The sequence below is a fragment of the Plectropomus leopardus genome, chromosome 22, assembly GCF_008729295.1.
Source record: "Plectropomus leopardus isolate mb chromosome 22, YSFRI_Pleo_2.0, whole genome shotgun sequence".
Lineage (NCBI taxonomy): Eukaryota > Metazoa > Chordata > Actinopteri > Perciformes > Serranidae > Plectropomus > Plectropomus leopardus.
Window position 1 is genome coordinate 7704838 of NC_056484.1, and position 17223 is coordinate 7722060.

The following is a 17223-nucleotide window of genomic DNA, read 5'->3' on the forward strand; positions in this document are numbered from 1 at the left end:
AAAAACTTGTAACAGCTGTAAACATCCACTTTTAATTAACTTAAAAGCATACAAATCGTCCACTCATGAGAACACACAGAAGCATTTAAGCAACGTTCAAACTATCTAAGCTAGAAAACAAATTGGCACAGATCCATGATGGTAAAAGCGAGCTTTCCTCCTAATGTGCTAATCCTGTTTAAAAGCTTGTAGGAAGGCAACTTCAAATTGAGCTGGGCCCAAATCAGAGATGTGTGTGTGTGTGTGTGTGTATGTGTGTGTGTGTGTGTGAGCGCACACGCGATAGAGATCAGCCCACTCAGAACCACAGAGCCAGTTTTCTCTCGCATTACGTAAGCCATCTAGAGTTTCCATGCAGTTAATTATGATTGTGTTAGACGTGTTTTAGCACTGCGAAGGAAATGGTTTAGCTTTGGAAATTAAGGAGTAACCATGTGTATATGTGTTTGCGTGAACATTAAGGAGACGCCTGCAAAGCTCATCTGCGCCTGTACATGTTTCTGTAGTTCAATTACTGGCTTGAATGGGACAAGTTACTTCATGCAGCATAATGCCTCACAGATGGACAAAAAGACAAACATTTGTTCAGCTTCTTCGTCTCCACATCACTGCGCTTCACGTAATAGACCTTCTTTTCCATAAAACATAACTACCGCCACGCACATACTATCTTTCCACCACAGAAGAGAACACACTGAGACTTAATAATGGCAGCGCACAGCCCTGGAAAAGGTAGTCAAATGCAGCAGAAGAGAACTGCATCTCCGTCATTTGCACGCACAGGCTCATCAGTCATTTTGCTGCAGATTAGAGACAATCACTCCTCCATAAAGAGCCAGGTGCTATAATGGACCACAGAGACAGCGGGGACAAATGAACTTGATAAACTGACAGCACAGTAAATCACACAGCAGGCAGGTTTAGTGAAGTGTGCGCCCATTAATTATTTTGCCATAATTTCTGTGAGATTAGAGACTTATTTCTTGTGAAAAATGGTGGTAAATAGAGCCAAAAAGTCATAAAACAGTGGGGAGAAAGGGGTTTAAATATGTTCAGTGATGCCTGGGGAATACATTACATGGGGTGGTAATGTTACACGCCGGTTTGAGAACTTAAATATGCAGACACCAGCACCGCAAAACCCCTAAATGTTTGCGTATAGGTTGAAGATGTCTAATTCGTTTCCGATGTAAAACTAAAAGTGGAATCTGTGTGGCGTAGAATTTTTATTTTTCAAGTCTTTCTCATCTGCCTTTTAATGTACTTTTATGGGTTGTATTCTCGCGTTTCCCATCCCACCCTGTCCTGGTCCGTTAATTTGCTCTTTTGTTTATGATTTCCTTTCAACACCCGCCTTCAAAAAGGGGGAAACTCCCATAGGTGGGTTTGTTATTTTTAAACTGGGACAGTTTTCTGTTCTTGTAGACTGCCCTGATTTTTACAGGTCTCTTCTCATGTTTGATGTTTTTTGCTTCTGCTGCTTTCTCCCCGGAGTTGTATGGATCCAATGCATGGCAGCTGCTGCTTCCATTATGTTTAACATGTGTAGGTCTGCAGCTCTATGGGGAAATTGTTGACAGTGTGTGTGTCTGCTTTTAGAACTTAAACATTACAGTGGTGATACTGGGATGCAAACAGCCTGAAGCCCTTTCACTTGGATTTATGCTAATGTCTTTCTTGTGCAGTTTGTGTCCATAACCGTTTGTACACTGCCTGTTCAAGGCAGGAATATCGCACTGTTATGCCGCTTCACTGTTCTGTATAGAAGGTACAATTGCAACTTTATATAAAGATTTAAAACGTGTCCATTTTGTGCTGGTGACATAATTTGCAGCTAGAGTCTGCATAGTAGCAATCCAGAGCTCCTGCCAGTACACATCTCTGACCAACTGTGAGCACGCACAGCTGTCAATTATGACAGAAAACTCAATTTTCTAGCATCAAAAGAACTAATTAAATACAAACTTAAAAGAATAATGAACACAACAATCATAATATTATGTATTATTTATATTATATACTTGTTGTTCTGTTTCGCCATTGTTTACATTTCCTTGTCATCTCCTACAGTCGTATTTTTGTTGAACTACGCTAAACTTCCCCCACAATCTCAGGTGGTTATGCTCCGTTTTGTCTGAAGAAAACATGCACATAAACAGACAAAATGAACACAGAGTGGACAGAAGACTCCATCTGTCTCCATCTCTGCATGAAACCTTGAGCCCTGTTCACGCCTCTTTTAATTCCATGATGCTGGCATGCTATCTATAATAGCACGCTGGAGTGGCATGATGCCACCGTCATTTCGTTCTGTGTAAAAATGTAAAGGCAGCATGAAAAAGGGACTCTGTTGTTTGTCATAGCGCGATCTCTCTTATGTGTGCTCGTGTTGCAGTGTCTACCGGTGTATTTGCATTTGTTTGTAATGTTGACACTTGGTGTAGTCAAGCACCCCTGGTGAACAAAGCCCTGCTCTTTTTTTCTACCGCAGATCCTTCAGAGTGGTGGCGGATTTTCACAAGTGCTTTAGAATAAGCTTCAGCATTGCCCTGCTGTCTGCGTGTTGTTGACAAAGTCTTTATCATTTTTCCTCATTCGTCTCCAGACCCCAGAGCTGAATCACTGTGCCAGGCTCTGATGAAAACGTCAAGCTCGAGGAAATATGACCACACTGCCAGATGCATGTGCGTCTTTTACTGTAGCACGACACAGCAGATTTATCTCAGACATCCTGCGCTGTCTGTAGAAGCTGAATCGCGTCGTCACCAAGAGAAAAAACAAGGATGGATGAGTTTTTGGAAGGCTTTGTTTTTGCACTGATGGGCTGTTTTTTTTTAATTAAACCCTAGTGAATCTTCGATAGCAAAAAGTGAAATGCTGTTAAGATGGCTCCCTTGTGCATTACTCTCATAATGAGCCTTCAGCGTCGCACTGGATGATATTGTTAAGAGCAAATGTGGCAGGCAAGAGAATTAGCCAGATGTGTGAACATCAGTCAGTACATGTGCCACACATTCACACACTGCTGCTGTTCTGCCAGGAAAGTACAAGCAGTGCAGACATTAAGTCTGTTTAGCAACTGGACTAAACATCCTGTTCCATATTGATGTTTAATCTGCCAGGAGGGAATGACTGAATTATAAACACAGTGGTCGATTTAGAATCACATCTGAGGTGTCTGGAGCATTAAAGGTCCAGTGTGTAGGATTGTGGGGGAAAAAATAGCACAAGTGGAATATAATATTCATAACTATGTTTTCACTAGTGTATAATCATGTGAAATTAATTAACCTTTTGTTTTTGCTACCTTAGAATGAGCCATATTTATTGACATGCAGAGCAAGTCATTTTCCACAGAGCCCACCATGTTGTTTTACAGTAGCCCAGAACGGACAAACTAAACACAAGCTGTAGATAGGGCCGTTTGTATTTCTGCATCTGCCACCAAAGTATTCCCACATGGCGATCTACAATATCACCACTAGATGCCACTAAATCCTATACACTAAAACTTTAACTATGCTTTTTTATTTTTTATTTGAAACACTCTGGAAACAATTTTTATTAATCAAATTAAACGAAAGGATGTTTTTAAGTTATTTACAAAGCAAAAATACCCAATATGTGTTGGTTCTCCATCACAAATTAACACTTTTCTTAGTTATATTGCTTTGAGTTCAGCACTATTTAGTTAGGATATTTTGCCGGCAACATTTAGCATGTTCACTATCTTAATTTAATGTGTTAACATTTTAATATTTGCTAATTAGAATTAAATACACAGCACTGTTAAACCAAAAAGAAAACGTGGACACAATTTCATAACAAAACATCAAATAGTTAAGAAACACAAATGCCAACCTCATGGTGCATTAACAAAAAAGTCAGCGGATCATCAAATTCATTAGGATTCATCCTCTGGGAACCATGAATGTCTGTAACAAATGTCATTTTAGTGCAGAACATAGTGGTTGACTCACCAACTGACCAACATCGCCGTCCCTGGGGCTGTGTCACAGGCGTGGCTTATAATCGACAGATTAATCAATGATAACAATAATCATTACTTGTAGCACTACGCTGACATAATAATGTGTCCACTCCACACTGAAGTCCAGAATGCATGAAAGCCGTGTCATTAATACTCCGGTGTCATTTTGATGAAACTTGGAGTTAAATTTAATCTTGTTGAAAGTTAATAAACCTGCGCTGTGACTACACTGACAATGTCATCCTATCACAACAGAAAGTAGCAGTGTGGGAAATGTGGCCGGAGTGTAAAACAAACACACAGCTGCAGGCGCTCTGAATGTGGGGGCTGCTGATAAAGTGGGTGGAGTTCAGTACAGTGTTGTTCCAATGACTTGTCCGTCCATTTGTTTACTTTCCAGGGCGATGGTGATGATTTGGATGCCAGTTAGGCCGAGTGGAAAACGTGACGGGTATTGAATTAATGCCATGTTTTGCTGCCTCGCTCATGTCGATAAATGTCACATCTGAGCTGCCGGGCCAGCCTGAGCAGCCTGGACAGGGTTTGGTATGTGGTGGCTACAGTACAAGGATGGATCAGAGCGTTACGTTCCACTGCATGCCGCTCGGTCATCTGACACATTCCTGTGGGAACAAGCCTCCCATGCTCGGGGAAGTAGACACATCTGCTGTAGACAGACAGACTAAAATCAAGCTGCCTGTGTGGACAGCAACTGAGGGGTCATTTTAACTAATTAAAATGTCTAAGTGTAATCCTTTAAAGACTTAAAATATAAATTCCACAGACAGACACAATTAGTGATTAGCCGGTCAACATCGCGAAGCATTTAGCAGCTAATAAAAACAGATATTTCCCTCAGGAGTTGGTCGACCAAAAACTACCAAAAGAGACTTAATGCTGTTCATGTAAGGTTAAGAAATATGTGCACCTCAGCCTCTTTAAGACAGTAATGTCTGCCTCCAGTTATTTTGGATTATTTCTGCCATTATTGCCATGGCCCCCTTTGGCCACCCTTTTTGAGGTGCCACTGGATTATTGTGCTATGGGACATGTCAGGGTTTCATTAAAGTCAGTAGGGTTCATCCTCTGGGAAACATGAATGTCTTCACAAAATGTTTTATCAATCCATCCTCTAGTTGTCGTGATATTTCACTTTGGTGCATAATGGTGGACCAACCAACCCAAAGATGACTTGCACTTCCATTTGTAGCATGCTAGGCTATGACAGCATGGCTTAAAATGTTATATTCGGCAATATCTTACTTTTAGCCCTTCTTTCATAAGGCCTGCGGCTGATTAGTGACGATTAGTGGGAATATTTGATGTAACATTCAGTATAAATCAAAAGAACTCAGGCTCCCAGAGCTGTCTTAAGATGATTCTCTTAATTATTAACAGACCAATAGCACAGTCTGAAAAGATAAACGAACACTGATTTTCTGAAAATCAGCAAACCCACATTGCACGACTTGCTTCTGAGATCATTTATTGCGAGCAGTGGTTTCATTTAGGTCTCAGTGGAGGCACCATTAGTGCACAGGGGCTTTATTTATGTCCTAATTTCTTTGGCTTTTGCTAGTAAATCTCAAAAGGTCTCACCTCAGGCACCTTAATCTGCAGACCAGCCGTGCTAATAAACGTGAAGGATTCTTCTGGTGTTAAACGGGCAACAACCTCACGCGCTCATTTTTAATTGGCTGTGTGTTGATTCTGCATCATGAAAGTGAGAGCGCTGTGTAGTTTTCATCTGATTGCCTTCATTTTCAATTTGGCTCACCTTCGTAAAAGCAATTTAGCCGGAGCATGTAGAGAAGTTAGATCATGCATACTGAGGAGGAGCCCGTTGTGTGTGTTGGGGAGTGCGAGGCTGAGGGTTTATCTGTTTCCCAAACACTTGCACTTCATGCTAAATCACCTGCTGTGGGTCCATTAAAGCAAATGGCAGGGCTTGTATGAAAACCATAAATTTGTTTATGTGCAGCAACAGCAGATTTTTTGCTTTAGGCAGGACACATTCAGATGGCAGGCAGACAGACTATTGTTTCACTCACTCACTCACTTGTGACACACCAAGATAGAGAGCCCTGTAGCGCCCCATCATCAGCGAGTGGCACATTTGACAGCTCTATTTTTGAAAATCACTTGACAACAACTGCTATTCTGGGCGAGGTAATGTGGGTTACAGCTGCTCCTGTGAACTGGGCTCAAAGTGAGTCTTTTAATAAGCATATTTTACCAGAAGTCAAGTTAATTCTGATGGATTAATAAGCTATAATATACTAAATGCCATAAGGATCTTTAGATTGATATTATACCAGATTTAGCAGTGTTTTTAAAAAATTTGCTTAGGGGTATGTCTGGTGATATCTGATATTTTCTCTTTGTCAATAACTCCCTTAAGGAGCCCAAAAGCCAACAATGGATTGATCCTACTTTCTTGTATTGTCCCTGCAGCAAAATAATGCTTGTTGTGTAGCTTATTGTTCTTTTCAATTGTTGCCAAAACACTAAAAGCAGTGAACAGCAAAATTGGTTTATTGAAGAGCCAGTTCATTTTCATAAACACTGTCATTTATTTTGATTCAATCCCACAACCAATGCAGTTCATATGATATCTAACAAATTAATGCCCCACGAAAGGCGCTGTCACCTTACGTAGTAAGCATAAAGTTACATAGTTAATGTAAAGGTACATAGTTTAGGTTTAGGGTTAGGGATCGAAATATGGTGACAAAGTACCTTAAAATATGTTGAGGTTCACCTGGTTGCCTCTGTCATGAATGACAGGTTGCCATGGTAGTGAGCTGTCAGTCACAAAGTAGCCACGCCCTAAATCATACCTTGCTTTGTTGTCTGTTTTTTTTTAGATGGGACTGTAATTTACTATATAAACATGACGCTTAATCCAAGACGACTTGGAGGTAAGGATTGAGACCATGAACTCATTGAGAAAAATGTGTTCTGAGGTTAAAAAAAAAAGTGAAAAGTTGGCCATTATTGCATTCAGTTCAATATAGTCAGACTTCTTTTAAGAACTAGTGGAGTCGCCCCCTGATGGCCATTAGGAGGACAGCAGGTTTAAAGTACTTTGCATTGGCTTCACTTTTCGGAGCTTGAGATAACCCCTTCTAATGTTTTTGTTTGTTTGATTTCTATCTGTTACTAAATCAGACATCTATAATCAGAGCAACTTGACAGCCTGCTTTAATGAATAGATTCAGAAACAGGACGACGTGTTCAGCAACTATTTATTCTAAAATACTCTGCTGTCGTTGGCTGACATTTAATCAATGCTTGTGTGTGTGTGTGTGTGTGTGTGTGTGCAGCTGTAGTCACTGGATCAATGATTATCTATCTGAGAGACGTATTTGTTTATCGAGTGGCATCGTTCCTTGCCTCTTCTGTTCTCTGGAGTTCTCCAAAAATCACAGCTTGAATGAGCAGTTTTCTCCTCCCGTTGGAAGCAATTAGTGACTCCAGGCAAAGGATGCAGGGTAACTGTTTCTCCCAGTCCTCTGACAGATTGACAGAAATTGAAACAGCGACGGGACGGCTCATGAAACAAACAGCCTGCAGTCCTTTTAGTAGTCCAGAGAGCAGTTTTCTCGCACAAACACATGCTTAAAACGGATGGGATTTTCAAATGTTTGTTTACACCTCAAGGGATTTGTTTGCTCACCTGTGCTGTGTGGCAGGGACGCAGTTAGAAGCTTAGCGGACGGCGTGGAAACGTCTGCCAGCCTGGTGTCGCCATCGCTGTCTGCTGGAGGAGCCACACCTTCCTCAGCCTCCTTATCCTCTTTGCCTGGCAGCTCTGGGAAGACACACGCAATTTAACCTCTGGGTGATCTCAAAGCAATCAGAAGTGCGATATAAAGGACATTGTAGCTCCAAATAGTCTGGGAAAAACAGATTAGCAAATCTGGTGCCTGCGTAAAGAAAGTTTAACCCTCTCTGTTCTCTGCTCGCAGCACATCTGAGACAGCAGGACATGGAAGGACTATATGTCTTAACCCAGTTCTGTCAAATAGGACAGTCTATTGCCCACTTAGTTGTAGCCAGTCATCCATAGCAGTAGTCTGGCCCTCTGTAGTCTAATTACATTGACATCCTGATGTGTGCACTGTAAAATCTGAAAAGTTGATTTTACTTTAAAAAATCTAGGAAACCAATTGCCTTGAAAAGTACAAGTTAATATAAATATTAATCTTGATCCATGTTGTCTTTTGTTTGTATTTTTAAATGCTATAAACACTGAAAAAATTACAAGGGGGTTATACTTTAAAAATCTAGAAAACTATTGCCTTGAAAAATGTAATCAAATGCAGCTTAATCTTTATTTATGTGTACTAAATATTTAATTATTAGGTGTACTAAAAATGTAGCTATATATTTACTTAAGTTAATGTAACTTAAAAATGCCAAGTTTAATTTAATCAACGTGTCTAAGTTAGGGTTAAGTATACTGTGCTGTATATCTGTGTTCTGCAGGTTGGCAACTGGTCAGTCATATTTGTATTTTTTATTAAACTTAACTAAACAGATCTCGCAGATTTCGTCACTTCATCATCTGCAAAACACTTTGTGATGATCAAGTTAAGTCAGACTAATCTGCTTTACTAGATACAAAGTTAAAATCAATGAGAATTTAGTTATTTTTTAGGATTAAGATTAGTTTTTATTTTTTACTCATTTTTTTGAGGCAGTCAGTTTCCAAGATTGTTTTAAGTCAGATCAGCTTGTCTGATTTTACAGTGTGTGTGCATGTTTGTGAGTGTGTGTTACGTCCTGGTCCGACATCCAGACCATAAAGAGCACAGAGAGAAAGAGACGGAGAGAATGAGAAAGTAATTATTATTCTATTTTCCCTTTGGTTCACTCTCAAAATATGTGTTCACACTCAGCCCTCTGCACAGCGTTTGTATGTTTTACAGCACAGCGCGGCAGTTATAAATGAATGATGGACCAGCTGAGATTTGGGACAATATTCAGCGAGTGAATCTGTTGGGAGAAACAGATGAGCCGACTCGGTGATGAAGCCGGGGATAGCAGGTACACTGCGAGTTTATAGCTTCAGAATTCATATTAATAAAAGATGCCGAGGCATAAGGCTAGTGGGAGGAATAATGAGTTAGAAAATAAAACAGCTACGAGGCGATGCGAGTCACTATCGTATAGTATAATCTAGGTCATGCTCACAGCACCCGAGTTAATTGTAAGTTTTAAAAGTCTCCAAAGTGAAATCTGCTTTATTGCACCGTCGACCCGCACACAGCTGGAGACGTCTCAGACAAAAGAGGAAAGAGTGATGAGAAAAAAATACTGACATGCGCACATGACACACCACAGGTTTGTTATATTTTGAGCTACATACCAGTATACAAAGATATAACAATTGACAGATTTATTGTTTTGTGCATTGTTAGTTTGCAGCCTTTCACAGATGCAAAACTTGAGCTTTTAAAGGCTCCCAGTGGAGTTTTTGACCTTTTTTTCTGCACGCGAGAATGCAGTTCGCAATACACACTCCACAGTTTCACTCTACTTAGCTGATCGATAGTGTTACACCTTCACTACTTTTCGTAAGATTTTTGAAAACTGACAAATGAAATGGGGGCAAATGAGTCTCATTGAAACACTTTATCCAAGAATTTGTTGTAGGATTTGTGATTGTTCTCATAGTATTATAGTATAACACTGAATTCTTTGAGCACCAAATTAACTCTTTGAAACCTCAGCAAATTGGCTTGATTTCTTTAAAAAAAACAGCAACAAAAATCAATGAAAGAAGGCAATTAGCAACTTAACAAGAACTGACCACCAAAATTGTCAAGAAATACAAAAATTACCTGAAAATAAGCAAATATATATTTTTGTAATACAATTTCAATTATAATCATGAGAATTCCAAATATATTTCTGGATTTTCCCCCTCTTTTTTCACCTCCTACTTTTTTTTTTGCTTTTTTCTCAGAAAAAAAAAAACAATTTTCTCATCTCCCATAGATCTTAATGCTTGAAAGGCATCTGAACGCAGCACAACAAAACCAATGTCAACATTTAACACTTGCAAGGTGCCAGTAGTTGCCACACAGCCAGTATCTTTCTACAGTTTGTCTGTCCTAACCTGACACTGGATGTTTAAAATATAGTGCATGCATTTTAAATCACATTGAGGAGGTTCCACAAAATGTTTCTAAGGGGCCACCATTGAGCCCTGGGCAAAACTTTGAACAATTACAGTTTACAAGAAAACTCCACAGGGTACCTTTAAGTTTCAGTTTGCACATAAATTTGAGAAAGACATTCAGTTCTCAGTTGGGGAACAAAAAATGACTAGCTTGCAGATTTTTTTGTAGTTTGCTCAAAAGTTAAGATTCATATATTCACTTGTCAGCTGCTTTAAATTTTTTAACTGGAAAAAAAGCCAGTTTCCTCAATCTTTTTTGTTGTCACAAGTGTTAAGTTTTTACAGTCAAGGTGTTTGTTCAGCGTGTCGAGTGAATTGTAAGGAGACACTGAACATCTGAGCCCGATCACTGCAGCATCTCAGATCTGATTCAATTAAAACATCTAACGAGATCAGCTGCACACACACACACACACACACACGCACACACACACACACACACAGTACAAACAGTGGTCTTCATCTCTTTAGCACATCACAAGCAAAATTACTGATGACCGGCTGTTTACAGAGACTATGCTGACACGGCAAAATGAAAGCAAAAAGAGATGAGAGAGATTTTACTAATTGAGCAGCACTGCACATCTGCTGAATCATCCCAGTCGCCGGAAAAAATGTCGGCTTCGTACATTTTGTACATATATCATCATCTCCAAGGTGACGTAGTACATGAACTGACATTGTCACTGAAAGGTTGAGGGGATGGTGGACGGCATGACACCAGACTGCTTGTGTGAGACTAACAAACGACAAAACATAGTCTTCACTGCATTTACAGCAGATTTTTAACCACCAATCATGGGTGTTTTCAAGGACCCGTTGCTGTGTTTCCAGCTGGGTTTGTGCCTTGAAAAAGCCATTGTGTTTTGCCAGGTCATCACTGCATTCCTGCAGGTTTTTGGCCACCAATTGTGGGTGTTTTTAGCGGTCTGCCGGTGTGTTTTCACCAAGGATAGTACCACAAAAGTGGTTGCGTGTTTCCCAAGTCATTACTTAATTTTTTGCCAGAATAGTGCAATAAGAAGCAGTTGTTTTTAATGGGACATTGCTGCATTTCCTCCCAGGACAGCGGCAAGAAAAGCAGTTGTTTTGTTTACCAATACATTACTGTGTCTCCTGCTGGACAGTGCCTCCCTGATCATGTATTTTAATCCAAAACATGATCTTTTCCTAACCATAGCCAAGTGATTTTTGTGCCTAAACATAACCATACATGAACCATAGCTCATGTTTCATATTCTCAACAAGTCAAAACGTTTGTATTAATAATAGCTGTTGGTTTTGCAATTTGCATTGCTTGCTCTATGTTTGTTTATTTATTGATTTTGTTTAACTTCTCTAACAAACTAACTCTAACTAACTTCTCTAGATTACACGACGCCTGTATTTATTTCTTGAGGTGAAGTTCCTCTGAAGCCCTGAGGGGTTTCTTAATCTCACCTGCACAAACGTATCTTCTTTTATTATTGTATTTCTGTTGTTTCATGCAAATAAATCTTAATTCTATCAGCTACATAATAGCGTAAAAACGTTAGGTATCCATGGTTTGCAGAAATATAAAATGCTAACAGTTTTCCTACCGATGGGGCTGGCTGCATCATTCTTGGTCACCTAATTAGTGCATGTATCATTCCTATTGGTCTGACCTTAAAGTAAAATGTTGTACCCATTGTGTTTCACAGAACAATCCTTCCCTCTTCAGGCTGTAACGGGATGTTTCTCTCATTTAGGTTTCATCCAGTGATATAGCCTAAATTGAATTTAAAGTAGCGCCCACAGTGGGCAAAATCTTTGCGGCATTGATGGCCAGTTTGACGTAGCAGTTATTCACAGTGTCTAGTGTTTCTCCTCATTATCTCCAGCTTCCAGAAATAATAAACAAAAGATGATGCTGCACTCCATTACACTCTGCTTTATCTCCGTAAGCCCCCGAGTGAGTTTGTGAAAGAATACACAGGCTTGTAACTAACACACTGAGCTCAGAGTGATAAGACAGAAAGGGAGCGGGTTGGATAGCAGTGCAGCAGAGAGTCGCATAATCAGATGCATAAAAATAGGACATTATGACTGAGATAGCTCATCTGAAATGTACTTGCACAAAATTGCATCACGTTGTTTCAAATTTGGCCCTTTCTTAAGACAGTTACTAAGCTTTTCAGTCTCTTACTTTTGAAATAAGTCTGAATGAAGGTGAGAAATAATCCAGATTGTTCTTTAATTGCATATTTGCGAGCCACAGAGAGCTGTGGTTCTAAAATCCTGAAAGCAAACAGGCCTAATCCATGCAGTTTTTTAAAATTGGTGAACTCTTTCTGGGTTAAAGGAGTCATTATGGGAAGATTAACATAATATTAAAGTCAGCACAGTTTTCGATTTGCATTAACCCTTTGAAACCAGGATCTGCACTAGTTTTGTGCCGCAGTCAGATGACTTTTACAAGCTGTTTAACCCTTTGAAACCCTTTTTTCGATAACAAAGGTAATAGACAACTTGGCAAGAAATGTCCCACAAATTGCAAGAAACTAGTAAAATGTGACAAGGAAATTCCCCTAAAAAAAAAAAAAAAAAAAAATATATATAGTTTTACAGGGTTTTTTAATATTTTAACCAATTTTTAAGGTAGTCTGTTATTTAATTGTACTTATTTTCAGGTAATTTTCTTGTAATGTTCATACTATTTTTTTGCTAATTTTAGGGCCATTTCTAGCTAAGTTGACCATTGCCTTCTCAGGTTTTTAAAAGAAATCAAACCAGTTTCTCAGGTTTCAAAAGGTTAAAGCCCCTTTTCTATATAGTAGCATTAGATATTCATGTCACATGCTCTGCATTTAAAATCCATTTCCTTAATCAATTAATCTGTCAATGGCTTTAGCTTTAGCTGTTTGGTAGCACTGGGATCACAGAGACAATATATCCTCGCAGGTATTAATGGAGTGTGTTGAGGGTCTGGTGTCGCGACGCCTATTAGTGAAGCGTACAGAAATGGAAAAGGTGGGAGGAGGGGAAGGAAGGAGCAGGATGAAGAAAAACCTTTTACAGGAAAATTTGCAGCAGTGGCTATCTGGGATCATTTAACAAAACTATATTTTCAGCCCCCACATCTCATCCTTTCCTCTCCTGCTCTCTCTTCTCATAATTGCCCTTGCTATCGGACGTCGGAGTGTCCCTTAGTCGAGGATTTGACACAGATGCAGAGCTTTTTTTTATACCTGAAAGCCTCCTCAAGGGCAACGCCACAAAGCAAACGCTCTCTCGATCAATGAGAACCCGCTCATTCATGTTCCACACCTCCAGCCGCGGTGAAGCTTAAAAATACATTACAGCACACAGATAGAGTGGCATAATGTATGATAATGTTCAGGTGCTATGTTTAAATTTATCTTTAAGTCTCCTCCCGTGTCCTTTGTCAAGGTGTCATCTTTTAACCCTTTGAAACCTGGCACAGCATCGCTTTTTTGTGCTGCTTTTAGTCGCCTTTCACAAGCATTTAAACCTTTGAACTTTGAGCAGATTTGTGCAATTTCTTTGAAAAACATGGGAAACAAAAGCAATGAGCATATTGGTAAGAAATGCTCCACAAATTGCAAGAAATTAGTAGATTAAGAAAAATGTTTTGAAAAACCAAGGGAATAATGTCTAGGGAAAACGGATATATTCATATTTATGATAATTACATACTTAACATTATGTTTCACGATTATTATAATTTTTAATCACTTTTTTTCCCTTTTTCTTCTTTTTAAACTAATTTTCAGGTAATTTTCTTGTACTATTTTTTGGTCATTTGAAAGAAATCAAGCCAATTTGCTCAGATGTTAAAGGGTTAGACTTCTACAAAGTGCAAGAAATGAGTAGATTTAGAAAGAGGAATGCAATGAGCAAGGGAAAAAATGTCTACAGGATAAAAAAAATGCCATGGTAATTTATAACTACTATAATAAGATATTTAATATTATGTTAAAAAAATATTAGAATTCAAATTTTTAAGCACTTCTTCCAGATTATTTTCTTTTTTTGTTTTGTTTTTAATTTCTTGCTAGTTTTGGGTCATTTGTTCTTTCATTGCTCGTTACCTGCTTCCCTTGTTTTTCAAAGAAATCAAGCCAATTTGCTCAGGTTCCAAAGGGTTAAACACAGCTGGACTCTGTTGCAATACCGCACCAAGCACTGCTAGGGTGCAAAAATATTGTTTTTCATTTCTCCATGGATGACTAGAAGCTTCTCTGATCCCTGTCAGGATATTTTCACCCTTCAAAGCTGCCACAGCTGACATGTCTGTCCATGAGAAAAAAGTGACAGGGATTTGTGTTTGTACAGAGGCAAAAAGATTGCAAAAGGAGGAGGGGAGCAGGTTTGGGAGGGGGAGGGGGGGCAAAATGGCAAGAAGCATGTTCAGCATCCACGAACAGCGACTGGCGAGCGGATGGTCCCAGTGGGGAGGAGGTGGTTTCGCTGAGTGTGCGCTTGGAATACTGATACACGGTCACAGCAGCCCTCCCCACCGGAGCCAAGGCCCCTATCTTTTCTGTATGCGGACACACGATGCACAGCCGAACAAGTGCAGACACAACACCCAGGGCACTGCAGACAAAACACAACATGACTAGTTTGAATGGAAGCAGCACAAAGCAGTGTGGGAAATAACAAAATCTGCAATAGTTGCCTTCAAAACCCCCCCAAAAAAATCACGTTCAGCCTTCATATCCAAATAGGGAACTGTTGATGCACTTTTTGACATTGTGCGGGATACATTGTTATCTATAAGTATCTAAAATCCTAATCTCAAAGTCCATTTTTGACCTCGGTTGATGAAACAATCTGATCTCAAGGTCAATTTGGTCGATTTTAATCTTATCACACCTAACAGAGAGGAGCATTAAGGGTTAGCTCATCCCCAAATTTACAAAAAAAGTGTTTTTTTCTCTTACCTGTAGTGTTATATATTAATCTATATTGAGAAAGCAGTTCCTACATGAAACTGCTCACAACAAGGCCTATAGATTATCTTGAGTAACTGGGTCATTATTTCTGGAAAGAGACATTGCTGTTGAGTTTTAAAAATATTTTTTTTTGGTGTTTTGAGCACCACAAGCTGAGTGCCATTTACTTCCATTATACTGGAGAGAAGGCAGACGTCTCTGACACTCGGCAGCTCACGCCAAAATATATATCTAGGCTGATAAATAGCACTACAGGTAGGATGAATCATAATAGAAAAAGAGACTTTTAACACCTATTTTTCTGTAACATCTTGACACACTTTCGCAGGAAAAGATGAAATCACACTGTATGACTGAATCTCAAGAGCAGCTACTGCTAAGAGTAAAGTAACAGAAAGCTATAAAAATCTGATATAAGTCAGCATTTTTTAAAAACAAAGGGCAAGTACTAACATTTAAAAAGATATACAGTGTATATTAAGAGGGAAATATATGGAACAGGTGTAAGAAGGATTAGAAAACTTGTATTAAAAATGTTAACAAATGTAAAAAAAAAAATAAAATATGTGAGCATAAATAGTATTTTGGTGTTAGTACAATAAGGATTTTTAAGACCAAAAAGATTATTGTAAAAAGTGTTACAATTTTAATTGCTCTGTTATTGTTTTTGCATAATAATTTGTGCAATTATCTCTGGACTAATTAAAATTTCAAATTAAAAAAAAGTACTTGTATTTGTACCGATATTAATACACATGTATTGGAATGGCAGCATTTAATTATAAAAGCTAATCAATATGCACTTGCAGAATATCATTATGTCCAACATATTACACATACTGCTGTGTGAATACATCAACCAAACAATCATGCTTTTATCAGATGGAGACTGAACCTCCCTGGCTGAGAATAATCAGCTCATCATTTTCTGGCCCGACCTTTGACCCAACATGATGAATGTGTCTGTACCTGGACGAGGACCTTCCTCTGAAGTCTCATTAAGAATACAGACACCAGTCTGCCATCAGAGTTGGGGGATGGGCCTTGAAGACGGAGCTATTGCCTCAATGTCGAGTCAAAGTCTCTTGAAGCCTACTGGCTACCAGAAGCAGTTTTAGCTCATCATTTTTCCCTTTTCATGCTCTGTGGAAGCAAAACCCCCATCGCACAGCATTCAATCTAATACTCTTTCCTTCCATTCACTGAGGTAATGGCTTATGCAATGTTGGAGAGGAATTGCTGATTGAAAACTCATTATAGACTGTTAAAGGGATAGTTAAGTTGTTGCTTTTTACCAATTACTCACTGGCAGCAATTGCAAAATGCAAAATTAACTTAAGCAATAAAATTGAATTATGCAATAACAACAATAATGACAGCACATCACTCAAAAAGCTTTTTAACTATCCACAGCAGATTGTACAGAATTTGAACAGAATTTGATGCTTTATTCCATCTTCTCTGTGTCATGGGAGTATTTTGGTTCATAATATGTGGGAAGGAAGCATTGGAAATGCAATAAAGATGTTTCATTCTGTTTTAGATGGTTTGTATTGTGGAGCAAGTCCAGTTTCTAAAAGCTGTCATGTTGTATTTATCTAGTGGATTATTACAGCCCTACAAAGGTTTACCACCAAAATTTAGTTGTGACTGAAATTAAACCTTTGAATATCTGTTCTATCTTGTGACAACATTTGCAGGTTCAATCTTGTGTGTTCTAGAGAAAATAGGGTGTAAAAATGGCAAAATCAAACTAAAACCCAAAGTAAATTGCAGATATTTTTAGATTCTATGGGGCAAAAAAGAGAGCAAAAATTAGCTTTGCTGGGATATTACGAGTAGATATGATCAAAAGCCTAGGGACAATATCCAGAAAATTACATTTTTAATTCTTAGAGAAAATATGTGTCTTGTAATTTTCTTTATTGCAGCTTTTTGGCCATTTCTTGTGAAGTTGCTCATTACCTTCCTCCCATGTACTTGAAAGAAAAAATCCAATTTGCTCAGATTTCAAAGGTTTAAGATAAACTTTCTGAGCAAGGTGAACAGAAATTTCAACACATAGCCCTTCATTTCAATCACTCCCAACTTGTTCTTAATGA

The 17223-nt window shown here is 38.8% G+C and overlaps 1 protein-coding gene across 3 annotated transcripts in view; it reads right to left on the reverse strand.

The window, feature by feature from the left end:
- The window catches only part of prrt4b (proline rich transmembrane protein 4b), a 30304-nt gene that overhangs the window by 2847 nt on the left and 10234 nt on the right, over positions 1-17223 (reverse strand). For all 3 annotated transcript variants that reach the window (XM_042511017.1, XM_042511016.1, XM_042511015.1), the window contains exon 3: positions 7671-7805. In XM_042511017.1, the coding sequence (XP_042366951.1) occupies positions 7671-7805 (135 nt within the window). The remainder of the gene's footprint in view (positions 1-7670; positions 7806-17223) is intronic.